The sequence below is a fragment of the Pan troglodytes genome, chromosome 13 (assembly GCF_028858775.2).
Source record: "Pan troglodytes isolate AG18354 chromosome 13, NHGRI_mPanTro3-v2.0_pri, whole genome shotgun sequence".
NCBI lineage: Eukaryota > Metazoa > Chordata > Mammalia > Primates > Hominidae > Pan > Pan troglodytes.
In genome coordinates this window covers 129,228,681-129,248,947 of record NC_072411.2, presented here as the reverse complement: position 1 = coordinate 129,248,947, position 20,267 = coordinate 129,228,681, and the positions used below count along the sequence as shown (strand labels likewise).

The 20,267-nt window shown below is 42.8% G+C and overlaps 1 protein-coding gene across 9 annotated transcripts in view; it reads right to left on the bottom strand.

Moving 5' to 3' along the window:
• Positions 1-4,967: 4,967 nt before the first annotated feature.
• RHBDD1 (rhomboid domain containing 1) overlaps positions 4,968-20,267 on the bottom strand; it is a 194,741-nt gene continuing 179,441 nt past the window's right edge. For all 9 annotated transcript variants that reach the window (XR_008546715.2, XR_008546716.2, XR_010149904.1 and 6 more), the window contains one exon: positions 4,968-8,761. Coding sequence is in view for 6 of the 9 variants with exons in the window: in XM_016950599.4 (XP_016806088.1) it covers positions 8,670-8,761 (92 nt within the window). In the remaining 3 variants the exon portion in view is untranslated. The remainder of the gene's footprint in view (positions 8,762-20,267) is intronic.

Below are 20,267 nucleotides of genomic sequence, written 5' to 3'. Positions count from 1 at the left end.
CTCAGTGCACTTCCTTCATTCCATTGCCAAAATGCAAGCCCCTTGAGGGCAGGAACCATGCTTGACTCGTTTTTGTACGCCTAATGCCTAGCACAGAGTTGAACACATTACTGCCAATTCATTTTTTTCAATGACAATTCCATAAACATCATTAGGCATTAGGTGTTCAGCTCTGCATATAAGGTCTTCAGCTCATCAGCAAGACAGTTACAAGTATAAACCACTTCCTATTTCGGAATATTTTAATAGTCAACATATTTGTATACCCACATTCTCTTGTTACAATTATTGCCAGAAAGCCAATTGATAAGCTTTCAAAGTGGGCTTATCACACCCCTCCAAAAATAGATTTTTGTTTTTTCTATAAACAGAAATTTCAGAAATGAGATTTGAGAGATCCGACTGAGAAGACCCTTCAGTAAAATGTGACATGACTTACCTTATGCTGTAATCTGTATTCCCTCAGGATTTAAGAGCTTCCTAGCATAAAATCTTTGCTAAACGTTTGTATACATGTTATTGGTGCTCCGAAAAATAGTCAATGGAATGGTGCACTACAATTGGGCTTTATCATCTTATTTTGAACCTCGTGTAGATTATAGTAAAGCAAACCATTCAGTGTGTTCCAGGAAATTATATTAGATCTGTGTTTCTATCAGCTCACTGGAATAATCTGATAATTGTTACTTTTACTTGGTATGGCTGCAAGAATAGTGGAAAGAAGAGGACTTGAGAGTTGGTCGAACCCAGGTTTGAAATCTGGCTTAGTCATTTTTCAGCTGTTATCCTGGGTGAGTTTTGCCAACTTTCTTAGCTTCATTTCCCTCATTAATACGGTGGGACATGACAGCTACTCTTGCACTGAAAATTAAGTTAGATTACCTGTCTAGCATACCCATCATCATACACTTACTATGGTCACATTTTGTATTTAAAATAAACTAATATGAAAAATATTTCTTTTTTTTTACACAGAATTATGATTCTCACAGGGCATATAAATTACTGATTAGAATTATTTATATGTGGCCAATTCTTAATGTCATTGGGAATGCTGTTTCATTTCAATCCTCAAAGTTACTGTAGCACAGAAAATATCACAATTTCCTGTAGGGACATTATCAGTAAGTTCTGCAGGGAACAAACAATTGACATTAAAAATCAGTACTCTGCAATTGTCACTGTTATTATCTGCTAGAAACTCTGCATAATGCATTTTAAACCACCAAGGCTGGCTGCCACATCCATGTGAAATGCTTGAATTTTATGGTGCTTAAATATTTAATAATTCATGGGAAAAATGTGAAATGTGTCTAATAAATTGCATCCCTTTCTCTAACCTCTGGTTGTAAAGTTAAAGACTTTCAGCATGTAACTTTTGCAAGATGCCTGGTCTGCCATTGGCACTTAAATCTTTGTTGTATTACGATTTATAATATGGTTCATTATATATAAAATTCTGTGATGACTTCCAAAAACAACTGTGTTTTATCTGGTGCATTTATTTTCTTTCAAGCCAATGCGGGTTTACTTTTTTCTTCTAGCTTACATTGTAATGTGGCTCACACTTGTGGAAGTGTGAACTGCAGAAGGGAAGAGTGTAGGCTGGAAAGGATGGGATTCGGAGGCTCTTGGAAACACTGTTCTATGCACAGTGATGGCGCGCAGAAGAGAAATGAAAGCAGGCTTCAGGGGGAAGGTCTGTATCAACCCCACGGGAGCTGCTTGGGCAGTGGTCAGTGGGCATGGGGCTTACACCCTCTTGGCCTCAGCTGTCTCATTAGTTGAGTGAGAATAAGACCACCTGCTTCACAGCATTGTTGGGAGGATTCAAGGTGTGAAAGTCAACTACAAAGAGATTTATGAAACCAAAGATATTGTTACTTTTAACCACCGTGACTTGAAGTCAGGAGTTAGGTATTGATTATTACATTTCTCTTTATAGCCAAACATGGGGGTAGGTGGAGTGCAGATATTCAATAACTGCTTTGTGGCCTTTTTTTTTTTTTTTTTTTGAGACAGGGTCTTGCCTGTTGCCCAGGCTGGAGTTCAGTGGTACAATCATGGCTCACTGGAGCCTTGAACTCGCAGGCTCGAATGATCCTCCTGCCTCACCCTCCCCAGTAGGTGGGCTACAAGCATGTGCTACTGTGCCTGGTTAATTTTTAATTTTTATAGAAGCAGGGTCCTGCTCTGCTGCCCAGGCTCGTCTTAAACTCTTGGCTTCAAATCATCCTCCTGCCTCAGCCTTGCAAAGCATTGGGATTACAGGCATGAGCCACTGCACCCAGCCTTGGACCTACTTTTAAGTAGGAAGGAACTTCATTGGTATTTGGGCCAACCTTTTACCTGATTGATAGAGAAATAAGGGTACTCAACTAACATTCCCTGACCATCTACTATGTGACAGCAGCAGTATTGGCTCTGCTATATATGCTTCCTCTCAACCCTACAGCTGTCCTATTTTGCAGACAAGGAAACTGAGCTTTAGAGAGAATAACTACTTTAAGGTCATACAGTCACCATCTAGTAGAATCCAAACCCTCGTCTGTCTGTTCTAAAGATAATACTTTTATCCTTTACTCCATTACCTCCCAGCAGCTTTACCCATTCGTGAATTGGTTAGAAAATAGAGGGTCTCACATAGAGGTGTCCTGGATTGCTCCTGTCACTGCAAAGCCCCTTGTTTTACGGGTTCTAAGGAAGCCCATCCAGCTCAGCTTGGAGACTGTCTCAAGCTGTTCTGGAGGGAGGGGGTGAGGAACCCATGAGGACAGAGCTATTTTGGGGGATCCCACAGGCTTTTATCTCAGGGTCAACTGAAAACCAGCCATGTCCGAGGTGGGCGGATCATGAGGTCAGGAGATCGAGACCATCCTGGCTAACATGTGAAACCCCATCTCTACTAAAAATACAAAAAATTAGCTGGGCGAGGTGGTGGGCACCTGTAGTCTCAGCTACTTGGGAGGCTGAGGCAGGAGAATGGCATCAACCTGGGAGGTGGAGTTTGCAGTGAGCCAAGATCGTACCACTGCACTCCAGCCTGGGCAACAGAGCGAGACTCTGTCTCAAAAAAAAAGAAAAAAAAGAAAAGAAATGAAAACCAGCCATGTCTCCTGTATTAGTCCATTTTCATGCTGCTGATAAATTTTCATACCTGAGACTGGGCAATTTACAAAAGAAAGAGGTTTATTGGACTTACAATTCCACGTGCCTGGGGAGGCCTCACAATCATGGCAAAGGTGAAAGGCACGTCTCACATGGTGGCTGACAAGAGAAGAGAGCTTGTGCAGGGAAGCTCCCCTTTTCAAAACCATCAGATCTCGTGAGACATATTCACTATCACAAGAACAGCACGGGAAAGACGTTCCCCCATGATTCCATGAGACCTCCCACCGAGTCCCCTCCCATGACACGTGGGAATTCAAGATGAGATTTGGGTGGGGACACAGCCAAACCATATTACCTCTGGAGCCCCTAGAAACCCAAGGTCAGTCATTTAGGGCAACTGCTCTGAGCTGGAGAAAGGAGGATCTGAAGGCCCTTACTTGATGCTCAGTCACTGCAGCACCAGCCAACTTAGTCATTTTTGTTCTCCCATTTGCCAGCAAGGCAATTCCTTCATACATTATCTCTAGGGGGTAGCTTGCATCCTCAGTGATTATATACTTAGTGGTTATAATTTTATCAGCCACAGATGAAATTCTCAACCTGTAATCATTTTTATGTTTGATAAAAGTAGGGAAAATTGTATAACGAGGAGTAAAATGTTCTTCTGGTCCCCAAGCAGTCAGTCTGCTTTACATGCAATAAATGGTGTAAAATGCACTTGTGCGCACTGAAATTTGAGAAGTACATTGGTGCCTATAAACCACAGGGGACCTGTTAAAATGTAGATTCTGATCATTTGGTCTGGGGAGCAGGAGTCTGAATCTGTAGAAGCTTCCAGGTGCTGTGGGCCCTGGGTGCACACCCTGAAGAGCAGAGAGGTTGGCCTTGGTGCTCCTCTATAACGAGAGTCTGAAGACCTTGTTCAATTCCATTAATAATTATCTGCTACTAAGGATATGCAAGATAGATTTAAATTGTTGAGGGAGAGGATCTTGTAAAGAGATAGTATCTCAAGGTCAGAGGCAGGCAATAACTTGAAAGAATCTCAAATAAATATCATGAATCTCTTAAGTTACAAACTTTCGTTTGATTTTTGTGTTTAGAATTTTCATCCAGGCACTAAACAAGTTATCTAAGGGGGAAATAGTGAGAGAAAGACACAGTAATTTCACAACTTCCTGGCAGAAACCCTCACTGGAGGTGGCTGAGCAGTGTTTTCCAAAATACTTAGAGAAGGGATCCAGTTTCGCATCCAGAGAGCCACATAGCAGAACTGTTGTTTCTAGGGTTTTGCTTGTGTGTGTCCCAGATTCCAAGAGTCTCTTTAAGCCACATGATGCCATTGATTTTATGACACTACTCTCTTCCCAAGCAGCAATACCTATTATGACCAAATTTAATGATTTCTATTATATTAGCAACATTTTAGTTTTTCTAAAGTATAAATCACATATCTAAATCTGCCAATTCATCTGTCATCTGATCGAGATGTTAAGATCATTCTCTCTCTGCCCCTAAATACCACAGAAGGAAAAAACGTTAGCACAAACACATCCAACGCAGACCTGTAAAAAGCACATGGCAAGATTCGGTACTACTCACAGGGACTCCTTGGTGACACTTTTTGGTCGTGTGGGAATCTTGAGCTTTGTGTACCAGGTCACAGCATTCGATGCAGTGGGACATGTCTTCAGACTGACAAAGGCCCCGAAGTCTCTATTTCTACCAGCGAATGCTTTCCATCATTCTTTCCTTGACGTGATTCAAGGGAAAAAAAAAAGACCTACAATGATATCAATAAGCACCAGGCACTAGTGTTTATGTGCGCCACTGGTGACAGTATAAATGAGCTTCTCTTTTTGTTTCAATCCACAAGTATTTATTGGTTCTGACATTCCAGACAACGTACTGCTCAAGGCACTGTGAGGAGAGACAGAGAAACAGATGGTCCCTGCCCTCATGAAGCTTACAATTTAAAGACAAAGACATTCTCTCATTGCAGCATAACCAGCAATTCCAAGTGGTATGTGGAAACTGTGTAGATGTGGTTGTGTCTGTTACAGGATTCAGATGGGGGCTGGATGAGGAGGATCTGAATGGGCCAAGAGAGAGGAAAGAGCTGTTCCATGTAAAAGCACAGCACAGAATGTCACAAGATCAGGAACACTCACAGCCTGAGCAGTGAGACTAGTTACCAGCCTCTGTGAAGGATAAATGGGGCTGAGGTCCAAAGGCTGGTTGAAGCCCACTGTTGAGGCTAATGACTTTGACCTTTATCCTTTGGCAGCAGAGAGCCAATGAAAGGTATTTGAGATGCTGAGTGGCATCATGAAAGTGAATTTTGGAAGACTAAGCTGGAGTTATGTAGAATTGAGTGAGGAGGTATTGTTAAGTATTGAACAGAGCAAATAATTGAGATACTGAGACTCTCTAAGCTGAGAGTCTGTGATTCTAAAATAAAATACTAGCAGCCATGAAAAAAAAAAAAGACAGAAAGAGAAGAAACTTAGGGAATGACTGCAATGATTCATGGGAAGGGAAAGGAAGAAGTTATATATATATTTTTTGACTAATTGAATGCTATTCTTTACTGAATACTGAATCTCTCCAGAAAAACTAAGACTGGGAACAAGGAGGCCAGGTCTGCCAGCTACCCCATTCTCGCCCTGCCTTGCAGTGCAATTTCCAGGGTAGGGGGAGGTGGTCTTTCTCATCCCTTTAGCTTGCTTACTCCCCAGGCAGCAGAACATGTGCCAAATAGATAGACAGGATCTAGTTCTACTCAAACTAGTTATTTACTGCAGCAGGCAATTTAAAAGGATGGAGGAGGTCTGAACAATTATGTACAACTTTGGAATCACAGGCAATACATTCAGAGTCATTAAGAGGAAGCAATTTTAACTACTGCCTCCTCTTCAGAACCAAGTAAAGATTCTGCATTAAAAGGTCTCTTAAGTTGACTGACCACACCAAACTGTGGGAACCAGGGGCTTAACAGACAATCAGGGAGCTACTAACAAATAAACCAAATTAAAAAATTAGCTCTAAGTGCTTATTCCCTACTAGAGATAATTAGTCTAATACACTTGCTCACTGGCTTTTGTCTTTCTCAATCCAATTCCAGTTTGTTGGCATAACTTTAGGGATTCCTTATTGTAGAGGAAAATAAAATAAAATGGACATTCCAAACATAAGCACTTGTTACAGGCAAGTCCATTAACTAAAATAATTATAATAATTTCCAGAACATCTTTATTGTTGTGCTAAAGTAACTGGTTTACATTTATAACTAAAATGACCTTTCTCACATCGCTAAGATGTTCCACTCCATAAACAGCCATGCGTATCACAATTTTACCACCCAAAATCTAATCCTGTGTCTTTGTATCTGACAAGTCAAACAGAGCAAGGAAGTACTACTAGTGGACTCAAGTGATATAAAAAAAAAAATAAAATACTTCCATATACAGTGACTGGACTCTTAATACAATGGAAAAAATACTTTGGTGAAATACTGACATGTAATGAGCCCCTGTCGTGAGCCTTTGAGGTTGGAAAGGGGAGACGGGGAGTGAGTGGAAAGATAACTAAGACTCAGGCCTCATTACAGAGTCATTCACAATCCATGTTCCCACGTAGAAGGCACACCTTTGTGTAGCTGTGCACAGTTAATAATAGGGGCAAGATGTGTCATAGCAGAATTACCAAATGCTATAAAAGTGGCATGAAAGAAAGAAGTTACTTCTAATTGGGGTAACGGGAGTCAAACTTACAGAATTTGGGAGAGAGCAGTAACATTTAGCTTGAATATTTTAATTTAAACACATTTAAAGCTTCTAGACTCACAGGTACCATTTATATTATAAAGAAGATGTAGTTTTACATCAGTTATAAATTAACCAAAGGAGCTCAGATATTACTGGGCCAGCCAGGAGGCCAAAGAGCTCCCAAGGCTCCAGTGGTTTTCTTAGCTCATTTCCATGCAGGTGTCAAGGCCTCTTCCAGGTAAATTCAGATTGGATTTGGGCACAAAACTCCATGGTCAATATGCTCCAAATTTGCTGAATGTATCAACAGAAAAATTGATAAGACAATACCACCAAAATGTTAACCCTGGGTACCTCTAAGGGTAGGGCTACAGGTGACTTTAAAATTGTGTATGTATTTATTTGTATTTCTGTTTATATTGTGAATTTTCTCAATGGACACATAGTATTTATTTTTAAGTCTGTTTTCTTGACTATATATTTGTTATTATATAAATGTTTTCCTGATTGTAAAAGTAACACACACACATAAACACATCTTCCAAGAGAGTAATATAAAATTATAAAAATGAAGAAAGCAAAATCCCATGTACTCCACTCCCAAAGATAACCCCTGCTAAGATTTGGGTATATTTCTTTCCAGATGTTTGCCTTATGCATCTGGAAGGCATATCTATTATGTGCATAATCAGAAAACTATATAAGTTGCAGATCAAAAAAGGAAGATCTTTTCCTGCTTCTCTCTTTTAAAATATCTCTGTTGACAGTAAGACATCAGTGATCTTCTGACTTCATCCTTTTATTCATGGAACACAAGCACCAGGAAATGCCTTAAACGACTCAGACAGACAATCTGTGGATTGTAACGTGGCGGGGCCCAAGGGCGTGTTTTGGACATTTGGCTAGGACAAGTGGCTGGTACAATGGCCAATTAAGAGGCACTTTTATGAGGAAAAACATACTTTCTGCAAGATAGATCTCTAGTGACCGATCCACCAAATGCCTTCGCTCTACTCTGTATGTGGCATCTGCTGCTACTTTGCTGATGCGTTAAATGACGTCCTATCTCCTGGACACACAAGCTGCCACTGGGAAGGGGCTGGGAACCTACATTGCTGGTGTCACTGATACTAATGGTGTGTGTAGGAGTCTTCCCCACCTTAGGTCTTTCTTACACTTCTTCAATAAGACTTTCTATAAAGGCAGAGCAATACCAGAGCAGAGCGAAAGCCCTGCAAACACCAGCCAGACGCAGGGGCCCGAGGAGCTGAGGAGCTGAGGCGCCAGGGTTGGGGAGAGTAGGACAACATTCGGCCAAGGCAGCCACATCCTGTTCCTGGACAGCCGCAGTGGCAATGCGCCAGGAGGACGCGGGGATGGCTCCACACCCGCTGCCAAGTCAAACACGGGGCACTCCAGGCAGAATGAGGGACTAATCTTCCCGACTGGTGTAAGTAAAACCTCCTGGTGAAGGTCACAGTCTTCAAAAGCAGACCGAGGCAGAGGCATCGCTGAGTCAGCAGTGAGAGAAGGGAGGGTGGAAACTGGTCTCTTCATGGAGGAAGTGACCTGTTTATGAGCAAGAACAAGGCCGGGAGAAGGCCCACTCCCCACAAGCTGTGAGTTGACTCATAGGGGCCATGGGACTGTCCCAGGTGATGTGAGCGATCTGGAGCAATACCGGTGTACTCTGCTTTTGTTTAAAATGAATTAAAATGAATTAGGGGCTTGGGGAATGAGCCAAATGGGCAATAATTACACAAATAGGCCATGTCTTCCCAAGATGCCACCTCACTGGCTATCGAATCTGTGAAGCCGCTGTCTCCTCATTTCTTCTGGTGAGAGATGAAACCCGTAGGGTGGTGGGCTATTTCTGGTATTTCCTGTAGTGAGAAAGCCAAAGGAAAAATCAATCATTCTGATGTGACAAGGCATGTGTACCCTGGGATTCCAAGGGAACAAAGTGATAGCTTGGGTGTCATCTTCATTTTAACACAAAACAGAAATATAACAAAGATTTTTCAACTTCAGCTGTCAGTACTAAATTTCAACATCAAGTAAATATTTTTAGAGTGGTTCAGCCATGAATCTGATTTGACTCATTTTGAGGCTTCTTGATAATCTTCCCACTTGTATTTTTCCTTCCATCGTGCTCCATAATTTGCATCATTTAGGCTTACACAGTATCTCAAGGGCTTATTGTCTTTTTTTTTATGCCCATATATAACTTTTTGCCACCTTTACTAACTTCCCCACCAACTAGGCTGGTTTGGCTTCTTCTGATCAGCCTTTGGGTGCTCCTTTTCTTCCCTCTAACGTGCCGCCTCCTGCCCCAATGTGGCCAATAAGAATCATGCGTGATTGAAACACACAAGCAACCACTGGAGCAGAGTTACCATACTGATCAATATCTGGGCAGGTAAACAAAGATGTAGGCATCATATTTCAAGATCATATGAAGGACTGTGGAAATCGTTACTGAAAAGAGTTTCTTGGGGATGCAAACTTACCAAAAACACAGTTTGTAATGATACAAGAATTTCAATCACTACATAAGAAAGCATTCTCCCAGGCATCATGAGTAGTAATAAAGGGAGAAAAATACATGGTCCTTGATCTCAAGGAACCAGCAACCTAAAGCTAATGAAAGAGCTTCAATATGAGCTTCCATGAGGAAACCAGGAAGACACATCACTGATAGATACGGGTAAGTAGAGGTTTACTTCTAAGCATGGGGACCAAAAAGGCTGTACCTTTTCACTACTATAGCTCTGCTAACCTTGGTAATTTGCACTGAAAGGCTCTCTCCCATCACCTACATCAACCAGAAGTCTTACTCACTCTTGTAATGCTAGGTCAACCCCGATAGAACCAATGGAAGAACTCTTCCCAATTCAAACTCTTCAGCTTTCGGCACCTTCCGTTTGTTTGTCTTCATTCAATTCAATCATCACCACATCCTGCCAGATGTGTAGGCATTTCTGCACCACTCTGTTCTCTCCTACCAGGATCATAAGCTCTAAAATGGTAGGGGACCCCCTGACATATCTCCCTCTCCCCAGCGTCTGGGACAGTTCTGAACACACAGTAGCTGTTCAATAAATATATGGACTTGACTCAACAGCACCTGCTTATGACTTCCAACGCTGCCCAGTGAGGTTCTGACACAACTCATTGCCCACGAAGGGAACTGCATGGAGGAATTAGAAAAGGCAGACTGGGAAGGTGCCCGCAGTCCAGCTCTCAAAAGCAGCAGCCAGCACACATGGCCTTGGACCCATTTGCAGAACCCAAATGTTCTGGCAGCACTGGCCTGGCTGGGAAGGGAGGGTGGGCAAAGCACAGTTAAGCCAGGAGGGAAAGCAAGTAAACAGTTGATCCCTCTTGCTCATTGCCCAAGAGTGGCACCTTTTCAAAGATGTGTCCATCTATGCATAAGCTGACATGGCAACTGTTAAAACCATAGTGAAAAGATGTTAGAGAAAGCAGTGGGAAACGGAGTCCGTCTTTTCAATCCACAGCTGAAGTTTCCGTTGTCAAAAAGAAATTCAAAAAAGCAGTCAAAGCCAACCCCTTTTTTATATTTTTGCTTCTCTACTGATGAAGATCCCAGTGCTTCCCCATAACTGATTCTCCTTTCCTGTTGAGAGCATGGGAGAATTATACCTCCCCAACCCCTGGTACCCTTCCTGACTAGAACACCCCAAAATAAACAGAGCAGGCCTAGCCCCCACACTCACTTCTGCTGGATAAATCCCTACTTCAAGGCATTTTGATACAGTGAAAAACAGGCCAATTTGTTAGCTTTCATTAAAGATGATACTCAAACATATTATATAGGCTTATAAAACTTTTGCCATAAAGATTTTATGAATACTGTAAGATTAAAAGTTAAAAACCTGGATACCGTTTTTGCCATATGTATTTGTAAAGGAATCTCTCTTTGTTCAAAATGGTAAATGCTTTGAAATTACATATTCATGAATCAAATCACCATTAGTTGATTGCTTAAAACTGTTTTATATGATGAGATCCAAATTCTCCTTTGCCTTTAACAGTTGTTTTTAAAAAGACTGGTCTTAATTGCACTTGTGAGTGCAGGCCAGGACTTGACACCTCATTCCAGATGGCCTGGGAACTCTGTTAGAACTAGCTGAGGGCAGAGTCAGAAGCAAGCTCGACGTGGCACCCTGACTCCGGGCCACAGGGCAGAAACCCATGGAGGCTGAAAGACTGCTCAGACTCCCAGAGGGAAACACAGAGTCCTCTGGTGTTTTCTTTAGCATTTCTTCAAAAGAAAAAGCCCGCAGATTAATAATTTCCATGAAGGGAACTGCATGGAGGAATTAGAAAGGGCAGACTGGGAAGATGCCCGAGGTCCAGCTCTCAAAAGGAGCAGCCAGCACACAGGGCCTTGGACCCATTTGCAGGGCATTCGAGGAGAACCAGGGCTGAGCCAACCAAAGAAATGCCACATGCTGAAGTAGAAAACTCATGTCAGGAGAAGAATAATCATCACACTCTTCTTTATAAAGCCCTTTCAAGGTGCACTTCTCCACTTAGCTTTCACTCCCAATAGAATCATCTCAGTTTTGCAGAAGAGGAAACAGAGGCTCAGAAGGTGTTAGGGACACATCTGAGGTCACTGAGCTAGCATGAAGAACAGCGAACCTTCTGAGTCTTTTCCCACTTCCCCACGTGGCCATCGGTTCTCACACCGAAAGTGTTCAGGGTTGCACCTCTCACCATTCCCGCCCTTCCTGCCCAAACCCAGTGTCCCTTTTCTTCATGGATATGGACATGTGGGAAGCTCACTGCTATCCGAAAACAGAAAAATAAGAAGTTCCAGTCTAAGTTCTCAATTCTGTGGGACTCTGCTGATATAAAAGACGTAACTCTAAAGTTCCCACGTGGGTCTCCTGAAATTCCACTGGCTACTAGCATGGTTCGGCTTTCTAGAACCAAGAAGACCTTGGGTATAACAATACAACCCAAACCACAATAATGCCCGATTTGTAATCATGCCAGCTCTTAAGGGTATTTTAAATCCTTCCAACTCAGTGTTATTGATACAAAAGCCATCTTACTCTCTGAAGAATGGCCGAATTGCTTTGTTTCCAACTCTGAAAACTATACTGTTTTGAATATGAGTTGATCTGAGGAGAATGTTTTTAAGCATAAAAACTTATTTTGAAGAGAATCACAAAGTTGATGTCAGCCCCTAACCTACACCGACTACTGTGTGTGTGCTCTGCGTTGGAGCCACACTCGGCACAAGGCTTCCTGGCTGTCCACTCAGTCTCAGGTACACTCTGTCTTCTACTTCCCCACCTTTGCATTCATGTGTCAAATTGTTTCTATAGTTTCCACTTGTGTCATATGACCTACTACTTCTCTCCTTAACCTCCAGCATCCTCTGCAGGCTTTCTCAAAGGGTCTTATCTTTGTGTTTCTGATATGTACTCACATTTGTTCAGCACACAGGAAAGAATCTGGACAAGCTTCCTTGGGGTGGTAGGAGGTGTCCCCATGAGTGTAAAGGAAAGAGTGTTAGTAGGGAATTAGGAGATAGTTTCCCAGCTCTGCCTGGGACTCGTGGAGACACCCTTCACAAGATGCTTCATTTCAGCAGTCTCCAGTTGACTCATACGTGAGAGGAGGCTACTGAAAAAGGGGACTTCCAGGGTCCCTTCCATGACTCTGAAGTTTGACAACCTGTGATTAAATCCCAACTCCTCCACTTTTTAGCTACACAACCTTGAGCAAGTAGGTTACCCTCTTGCTCTTGGTCTTAGTTTCCTTATCTATAAAATGGGAATACTGAGTAGCTCCTTTGTTGGGTTGTTGAAGGATTAGAAGAGATAATGCATATAAAATGATTAGCTGAGTGCCACATGACAGTAAATGCCTGCTGAACATTGGATGGTATGATTGTTCATCTCTAACGTCATCAAGAATCATGTGCTAAATGTCTACTTGTTCCTATCATTAATTAACTCTGTATAAGAGATATACAAAATGGGCTGGGCGTGGTGGCTCATGCCTGTAATCCCAGCACTTTGGGAGGCTGAGGCGGGCGGTTCACGAGGTCAGGAGATTGAGACCATCTGGGCCAACGTGGTGAAACCCCGACTCTACTAAAAATACAAAAATTAGCTGGGTGTGGCGGCATGGGCCTGTAATCCCGTGCTACTTGGGAGGCTGAGGCAGGTGAATGGCTTGAACCCAGGAAGCAGAGATTGCAGTGAGCCCAGATCTTGCCACTGCACTTCAGCCTGGCAACAGAGCGAGACTCTGTCTCAAAAAAGAGATATATAAAATGACAAAACCAGTGACTTCTTAAAATACAGAGCTCAATTCTGTTTGCAAACCCTTTGGCAGTGTTTTGTACAAAGTGTTGAGTTGCTAGTTACTAACTATCTGTCTTCTGAGAAATAGATATAAAAAGGTAATTAATGACTTTCATTAAGCAGCACGCTTTTGTCACATGAAGGAGCCTCTGGGTGACTGACAGAGCTGGAGTGTCCAGCCAAGATCTTCTTTTCTCTGCTTAAATCATACATTGGACATTTACAGGCCTGGGTGAAACGGCCCTGCTCCAAAGAACTTGGTAGAGAATATGAGTATTTATGAGCCTTGCCTCTGTGTTCTTGTCAATGGAGGTCAGCCCTCAATTTTACTCAAAGAAGCAGTGAGCATGCTTCAAAGAACCTCAGGAACACTGCCCGTGTTAAGATGATTTACCTCAATTACAGCACCAGTAGTTAAGATCATAAAATTTATTGATTTGTGGTTCTTGATGAAAAACTGTTCAGTCCTCTACCCTTATGTAAAATGCAGTAGCCTCTGCATTTTACATCTAAGGGAAGAGAAGCAATTTTGTCCAGATAAGAATTGCTAAAAGGAACACCATGAGTTGATGGCCATTTTCCCTACCGTTCGCCATCCGTGTAAATAGAGATGTTTGATTTGCTGGTATTCATAGATTCTGCCCATGATCTGATGAACGCACTATGCCATGCAGTGAAATTATACTGGAGTCGCAGGATAGCATAGTATCTCTCCCTTAAATTAGGGAGCTAAAGAGGCAATCACTTTTTTTCTAAACCAGGAAACCTCTAAATAATTCACCAGTGTTCTCTGGGATTTCTATTGTCAGATGAGGGCAGCAGCATGCGACCCATGTTCTCTCTTTCAAGAATGTTACTTTATTAGCATTCCATGAACTGCAAAGCTTCCAAAATGCCTCCCCTGAAAGGATGGTTGTTAAGTCATTTACCGTCAAAGACCAAAAAGGCCTGAAGGGACCCCAGGTCTAACAATTTAGCAAGACATTCTTGGAAAAGGGGAGATGCTTAAAGACAGTAACCACACTTTACTTTTTGAGTCACTAATTATAATATTCTCTCTTTATAAATAGTGTGAAATTAACTTAAAATGGTATAACTTTCATACAAATGGAAATTTCAGTTTTGGTTTACGAGAAAGGTAATATTTAGATGTGACTTTAGAGAGAAAATATTCGCATTTCTATCCTTCAATCAATCAAGACTGCAACAGTGGAGATTCCCTAATTCTGAAATAATATCTGGAATCTCAAAACAAGAAGCCTTGAAATGGAGATCTCTGTGATTTACAGTGGTCAGCACCCTGCATTGTGAAACAGAGATCAACTCAACCCCTAGTTTACCACTTTACCTGTTGTACTTTTCTCTCCCTTGGTTAATTTTGGAGACCCTTAATGAACAAAAATGACTTAAAATCAACAGGCCATAATCCAGTTAACAATCGAGAAAGCTATAACATCAGGTCCACTATGTCAGGTCAGTGTTTCCTGCAATATAGACAAGATATGGTCGGACTTCTAGAATTCCCCCACCTCCCAAAAAAAGAAAGAAAAGTCAAAGGGAGACAAAGAATATTTGTGGGACAATTGCTACATGCTCACTCTGTTTACTGCTCCGCTACCCCTACACCTTGAAGTGTATATAACTTGATTCATTTTCACAAACTGGACATGTGAGACCAATATCCAGATCAAGATACGAGGATATTTCTGAAAATACCACAATATTTCCTGCACTTATAAGCCACCACAAGCCCCCTTCCAGTTACTATACCCCGATACCCAACAGTACCCACGATCCTGATTTCTAACTATAGATTTTTCCCCTATTTTTGTCCATAAGTGGATCCATACAATATGTACGCCTTGTGAGTGGCTTCAATTTACATTATGCTTGTGAGATTTATCCACATTGTTATAAGTGGTTTCTATCCTACTTATCCCTCCAAGTAGAATTTCCTTGTCTATTTTACAGGTGAGGAATTGAGGCTTAAAGATTTTAAGCAACTTGGCAAAGCCAAATAGCTGGTCAGTGGCTGAGTCAGGAACTCAAACCTAGATCCCCGCCTATTCTCCTTCAGACATGAGATGTTCCAGTTGTCTTCCTCAGCCCCTACATCAGCATGTGTAAACCTCCAGAATGTATTATTGCCTCAATTACGACTTGGAGACAGGGTCTGTTTAAAAGACAGCAGAAACAATGCATCTTCTGCCTTAAATAAGGCTCACTGCAAATAGTAAGGCTTTATTTTGGATAACTGGATGCATCTAGAATTAGGATCTCCTTTGACAAGGAGTAAGGTTTGGCAATAGATAGGTCCAGCTGCAAAAGTCAGCCTTGGTAGTTAACTCTCAAGTATTTTCTAAAATAGAGAACAGTTTGTAACTTCTTACAGGAATAATTCTCTATGCTCGTTCTATCTCTTAATATATCTATATCTATGTATATGAGGTCTGTAAAATGATAGAAAAAGTATGAAAACCCTTCGGAATATTAAAATCCTACCTTCCTCTCAGAAGCTCCAGGGCCAATGTGTCTGCTCGGAGGGGCAGCTGGAGCCCCTGGCCTCTTCTGATGTTTCTGATGCAGATTCCACACCAGTCCGCAAAGAGGGCCAGCCTGGCACAGTGCGGGCAGCCGCTCTCCACCTCGCAAGGCCTGAGTCTTTGCTCAACTCCACTACAGGGACCCTGCAGCCTCAAAGGATTCCTTAGGTCCAAACTGCGGCCTGCTTCAGGCTTCCCAGGCATCTGGGTCCTTTGTCTGTTCTGACCTTTATCTTGGGGTCCAGGAGACTTGCCATTGTCTCTTTATGACCTGGTTTTCCTGAAGATGTTCAGGTGGGGCACAGTGGAAGGGAAGGACAGGGGAAGAGACTTACAGTGGCCTCCTCAGGGCCCTGATATGAGTCCTACTCCCAACCTCTTGCTTCTTGATCTTGAGACTGTCTTTGGGTAAGTTTTAATTACATTATTTTAAAAAGAAAAGAGTAGTGAGGGCAAGAGTGTTTAAATGATAATACACTGAGCTCAAAATAGAATAAAATATTGCCTCCTCCTGAAACACACTGGGTCCTGGCCCTGCTGCTTGCCACCTGCTATGACTTTCATCCTAAGAGAATGGTGGCAGCTGGATTCTCCCATTCTCAGCTTTTAGCAGCCCTGGCCCTATGCACAAAAGTTTCCATCAAACAGCAACCATTGCCCAGTTTGCTGCAGTGGTCCTTAATCTGAAGTGTGCACAGAAATGAAGAACCTGTTCAAAATGCAGATTATTGGATCCCCTCCACCCCCTCACCACAGATTCTGATGCAGTAACTGGTGGTTGGAGCCCAGGAACTTCATTTTAACGAGCACCCAGATGACTCTGTTGCAGATAATATATCAAGTCACTGAGAAATGCTGTGGCAAATGAATTCACTTCAACCAGATGTGGGTTCATATCTGGGGTCCACCACGATCTGGCACAGGTCACTTCCCTCCCTGGGCCTCAGGCCCCTCATCTGTACCCAGAGGGGGGCCTGGACCTCTGACTCCCACACAGAGGTTCGAGTGTCCATGATTGTTTTGTTCCCAGTGAGACACAGGCGTCAGGTGGCGGAGAGATGGGATAGTGCAAATGTGTCACACCAGCAACCTGCCTCATTGGCCAGCTGCCTGAGCAGCTTCTCTGGAGACTGTTGCCTGTCCTACCAGCTAGCTGCTCATGACTTTTGGCAGCTGGGCACAGAAGCAGCCATGCTATGCTCCTTGGCAATGTCCTCCAACACATTTTGTCTCTCTTCAGTGCCGTCCTCCCATCCCAATTTTTTTTTTTTTTTTATACTTTAAGTTCTGGGATACGTGTGCAGAACATGCAGGTTTGTTACATAGGTATATGTGTGCCATGGTGGTTTGCTGCACCCATCAACCTGTCATCTCGTTATAAGCCCCAGATGCATTGGGTATTTGTCCTAATGCTATGCCTCCCCTTGCCCCCAGCCCCCAACAGGCCCTGGTCTGTGATGTTCCCCTCTCTGTGTCCATGTGTTCTCATTGTTCAACTCCCACTTATGAGCGAGAACATGCGGTGTTTGGTTTTCTGTTCCTGTGTTACTGTGCTGAGAATGATGGTTTCCAGCTTCATCCATGTCCCTGCAAAGGACATGAACTCATTCTTTTTTATGGCTGCATAGTATTCCATGGTGTACATGTGCCACATTTTCTTTATCCAGTCGATCACTGATGGGCATTTGGGTTGGCCCCAAGTCTGCTATTGTGAATAGTGCTGCAATAAGCACACACGTGCATGTGTCTTTATAGCAGAATGATTTATAGTCCTTTGGGTATATACCCAGTAATGGATTGCTGAGTCAAATGGTATTTCCGGTTCTAGATCCTTGAGGAATCGCCACACTATCTTCCACAATGGTTGAACTAATTTACACTCCCACCAACAGTGTACAAGCATTCCCATTTTCCACATCCTCTCCAGCATCTGTTGTTTCCTGACTTTTTAGTGATCGCTATTCTAACTGGCATGAGATGGTATCTCATTGTGGTTTTGATTTGCATTTCTCTAGTGACCACTGATGATGAGCTTTTTTTCATATGCTTCTTGGCCACATAAATGTCTTCTTTTGAGAAGCATCTGTTCATATCCTTTACCTGCTTTTTGATGGGGTTATTTTTTTCTTGTAAATTTAATAAAATTTTTATTTTGGAATAATTTTAAATTTACGTAAAAGTTGCAAAGATACTGCAGACAAGTCTATTCCCTAAATGTTAACATCTTACAGTACATTTGTCGAAACTAAGAAACCAACATTGATACATTCCTCTGAACTAAATTCCAGACATTTAGATCTCACCAGTTTTTTTCACTAATTTCCTTTTTCTGTTCGGGGTCCAATCCTGGAGACCACAGTACATTTTGTTACCAAGTCTCCTTAGTTTCTTTTGGTCTGTGGCTCTTTCTGAGTCCTTTCTTGACCCCCATGACCTTGACAGTCTTGAGTGGTAGCAGACAGATATCGTGAAGAATTTCATTCGGTCTGGTTTGTCTGCTATTTGTCCTCATGGTTAGACTGGGGTTATGGGTTTTGGTGAAGAATACCACAGAGGTGAAATGCCCTCATCACATATCAACGTGCTGTCAACATGACTTATCACTGGTGACATTAACCTTGACCACTTAGATAAGTAGTGCTTTCATCAGTTTTCTCCACTTTGAACTTTTTCTTTTTAAAATGAGTTCCAAGGGAATAAAGCTTTGGCCTTTGCCACTAAGAGTTACCTGGATGAACTGGAAGAGGTAGGAGTGGGCATCTGAAGGTGGCTTTGTCACTCTTGGGCATGAGTAGGATATAGTGGTCTGGAATCATCCCTAACCTTGCTGGGTTCTGCACCCCTCATTCCAGGTGAAGTGGGGTCTGCTAACGTTGGTGTGGGTGTGTGAAATAGGAGGGCTGTTTAAGAAATAGTTGCTGATTGGGTGGGCTTGCCACAGAGCCCAGGCCGCTGTAGTTTTAATGAGCTCCCGGGTGACTGCGATGTACATCAGCCTTTGAGAACCACTGAGCTACAGCTCGGATTTTTCTTGCAACTGAACATGATCCACCCGAGTTTCATTCTGGTATTTATATCTGCCAGCAGGTGGAACCAGAGGCCTATGACATTAAATCTGCTGAAGAAAACTAGGACAAATTCCAGTCAACAAAGCATTCCGCATCGTAAGCAGAATTAGGGTTATTTTGAAACAGATGGGCGCTACAGAGGCTGCTGCATTGAATATTATGGAGTTGTTTATTGTCTAGATGGCCCGAAACCCAGGAGTTATTTGCCAGCATCTAGCAGTTTCTATGTCATATCAGAATTCTTCCAGAGCAGAGGAGACTGACAAGGCACTGGGAGAGATATAGATACAGATATGGATATGAATGTAGATAGTTTAACCAGTTCTAATCCTGAATTTCCTCCTGCTATTGTGCATGCTGCCTCGTGTTAGTGAGTGCTTTGCAGGAATGATCCGGAGCCTCCTAAATATGCTAACTCCAAATCAGAGGAGATAAACAGACATAATCTATGGTAATAAGACAATCGATCCTGGATGCAGTAATACTCAAAATGATCTATGTTAGGCCTAATCAGGTGGTACTGGTTACTGGCTCACATTTTCACTCAAACCCCCCACTTGTACTTGCCCCCAATCCTCCTCTTTGCTTCTGCCCCTCCTCCCCCTCCCCCGCCCCAACCCCCAGGAGAGCATCAGAAGGGCGGAAGTGAGATAAAAGGCCCATCTAGCTCTCATTCTGACTGTGCCTGATGCCTGGTTCAGAGTGCACACTGCTGTCTAAGGACACTCAGAACTTGGTTTGACTTGGGGGTTTCTCTGGCCTAGCACTGAGTGAATGTACTAGACCAGGGCTTATAAATTGAGTATTCCATGAGTTCTAGGAATCTGCAAGTCTCCAGCACCAGTGGTTCCTTTCAGGAGAATATTTCTAATTCCTTAGCCTACGACCCCAGGGCGTTAGCTGTTGCTGTTCTGCCTGGTCCGCCTAGGCTCAGAGAGGTCACGAAGGCTGTCATGGACTCAATATTTGTGTTCCCTCAAAATCCATACGTTGAAGTCCTAACCCTCAATGTGATGGCATGTGGAGGTGGGGCCTTTGGGAGGTAATTAGGTTTATATGAGGACATGAGGGTGGAGCCCCCATGATGGCATTGGTAAACTTATCAGGGAATGAAGAGGCCAGAGCTTGCACTCTCTGCCAATGTGAGGTCACAGTGAGAAGGCACCCATCTATAATCCAGGAAGAGGGACCCCACTATAACCTGATCATATTAGTACCTGGAACTTCTAGCCTCCAGAACCGTGAGAAATAAATTTCTGTTGTTTAAGCCACCCGGTCCATGGTAGTATTTTGTTAAGGTGGCCTAAACTGACTAAGACAGCATCTTTGAAGTTGGCAGCTTGGCAACTGGTAGTTCAGCAGGTGCTGGCTGTCACAGCTGCTGGGCAGGCCCCCAGTGATCAGAGGGGTGAACAGATGTGCTTTCTG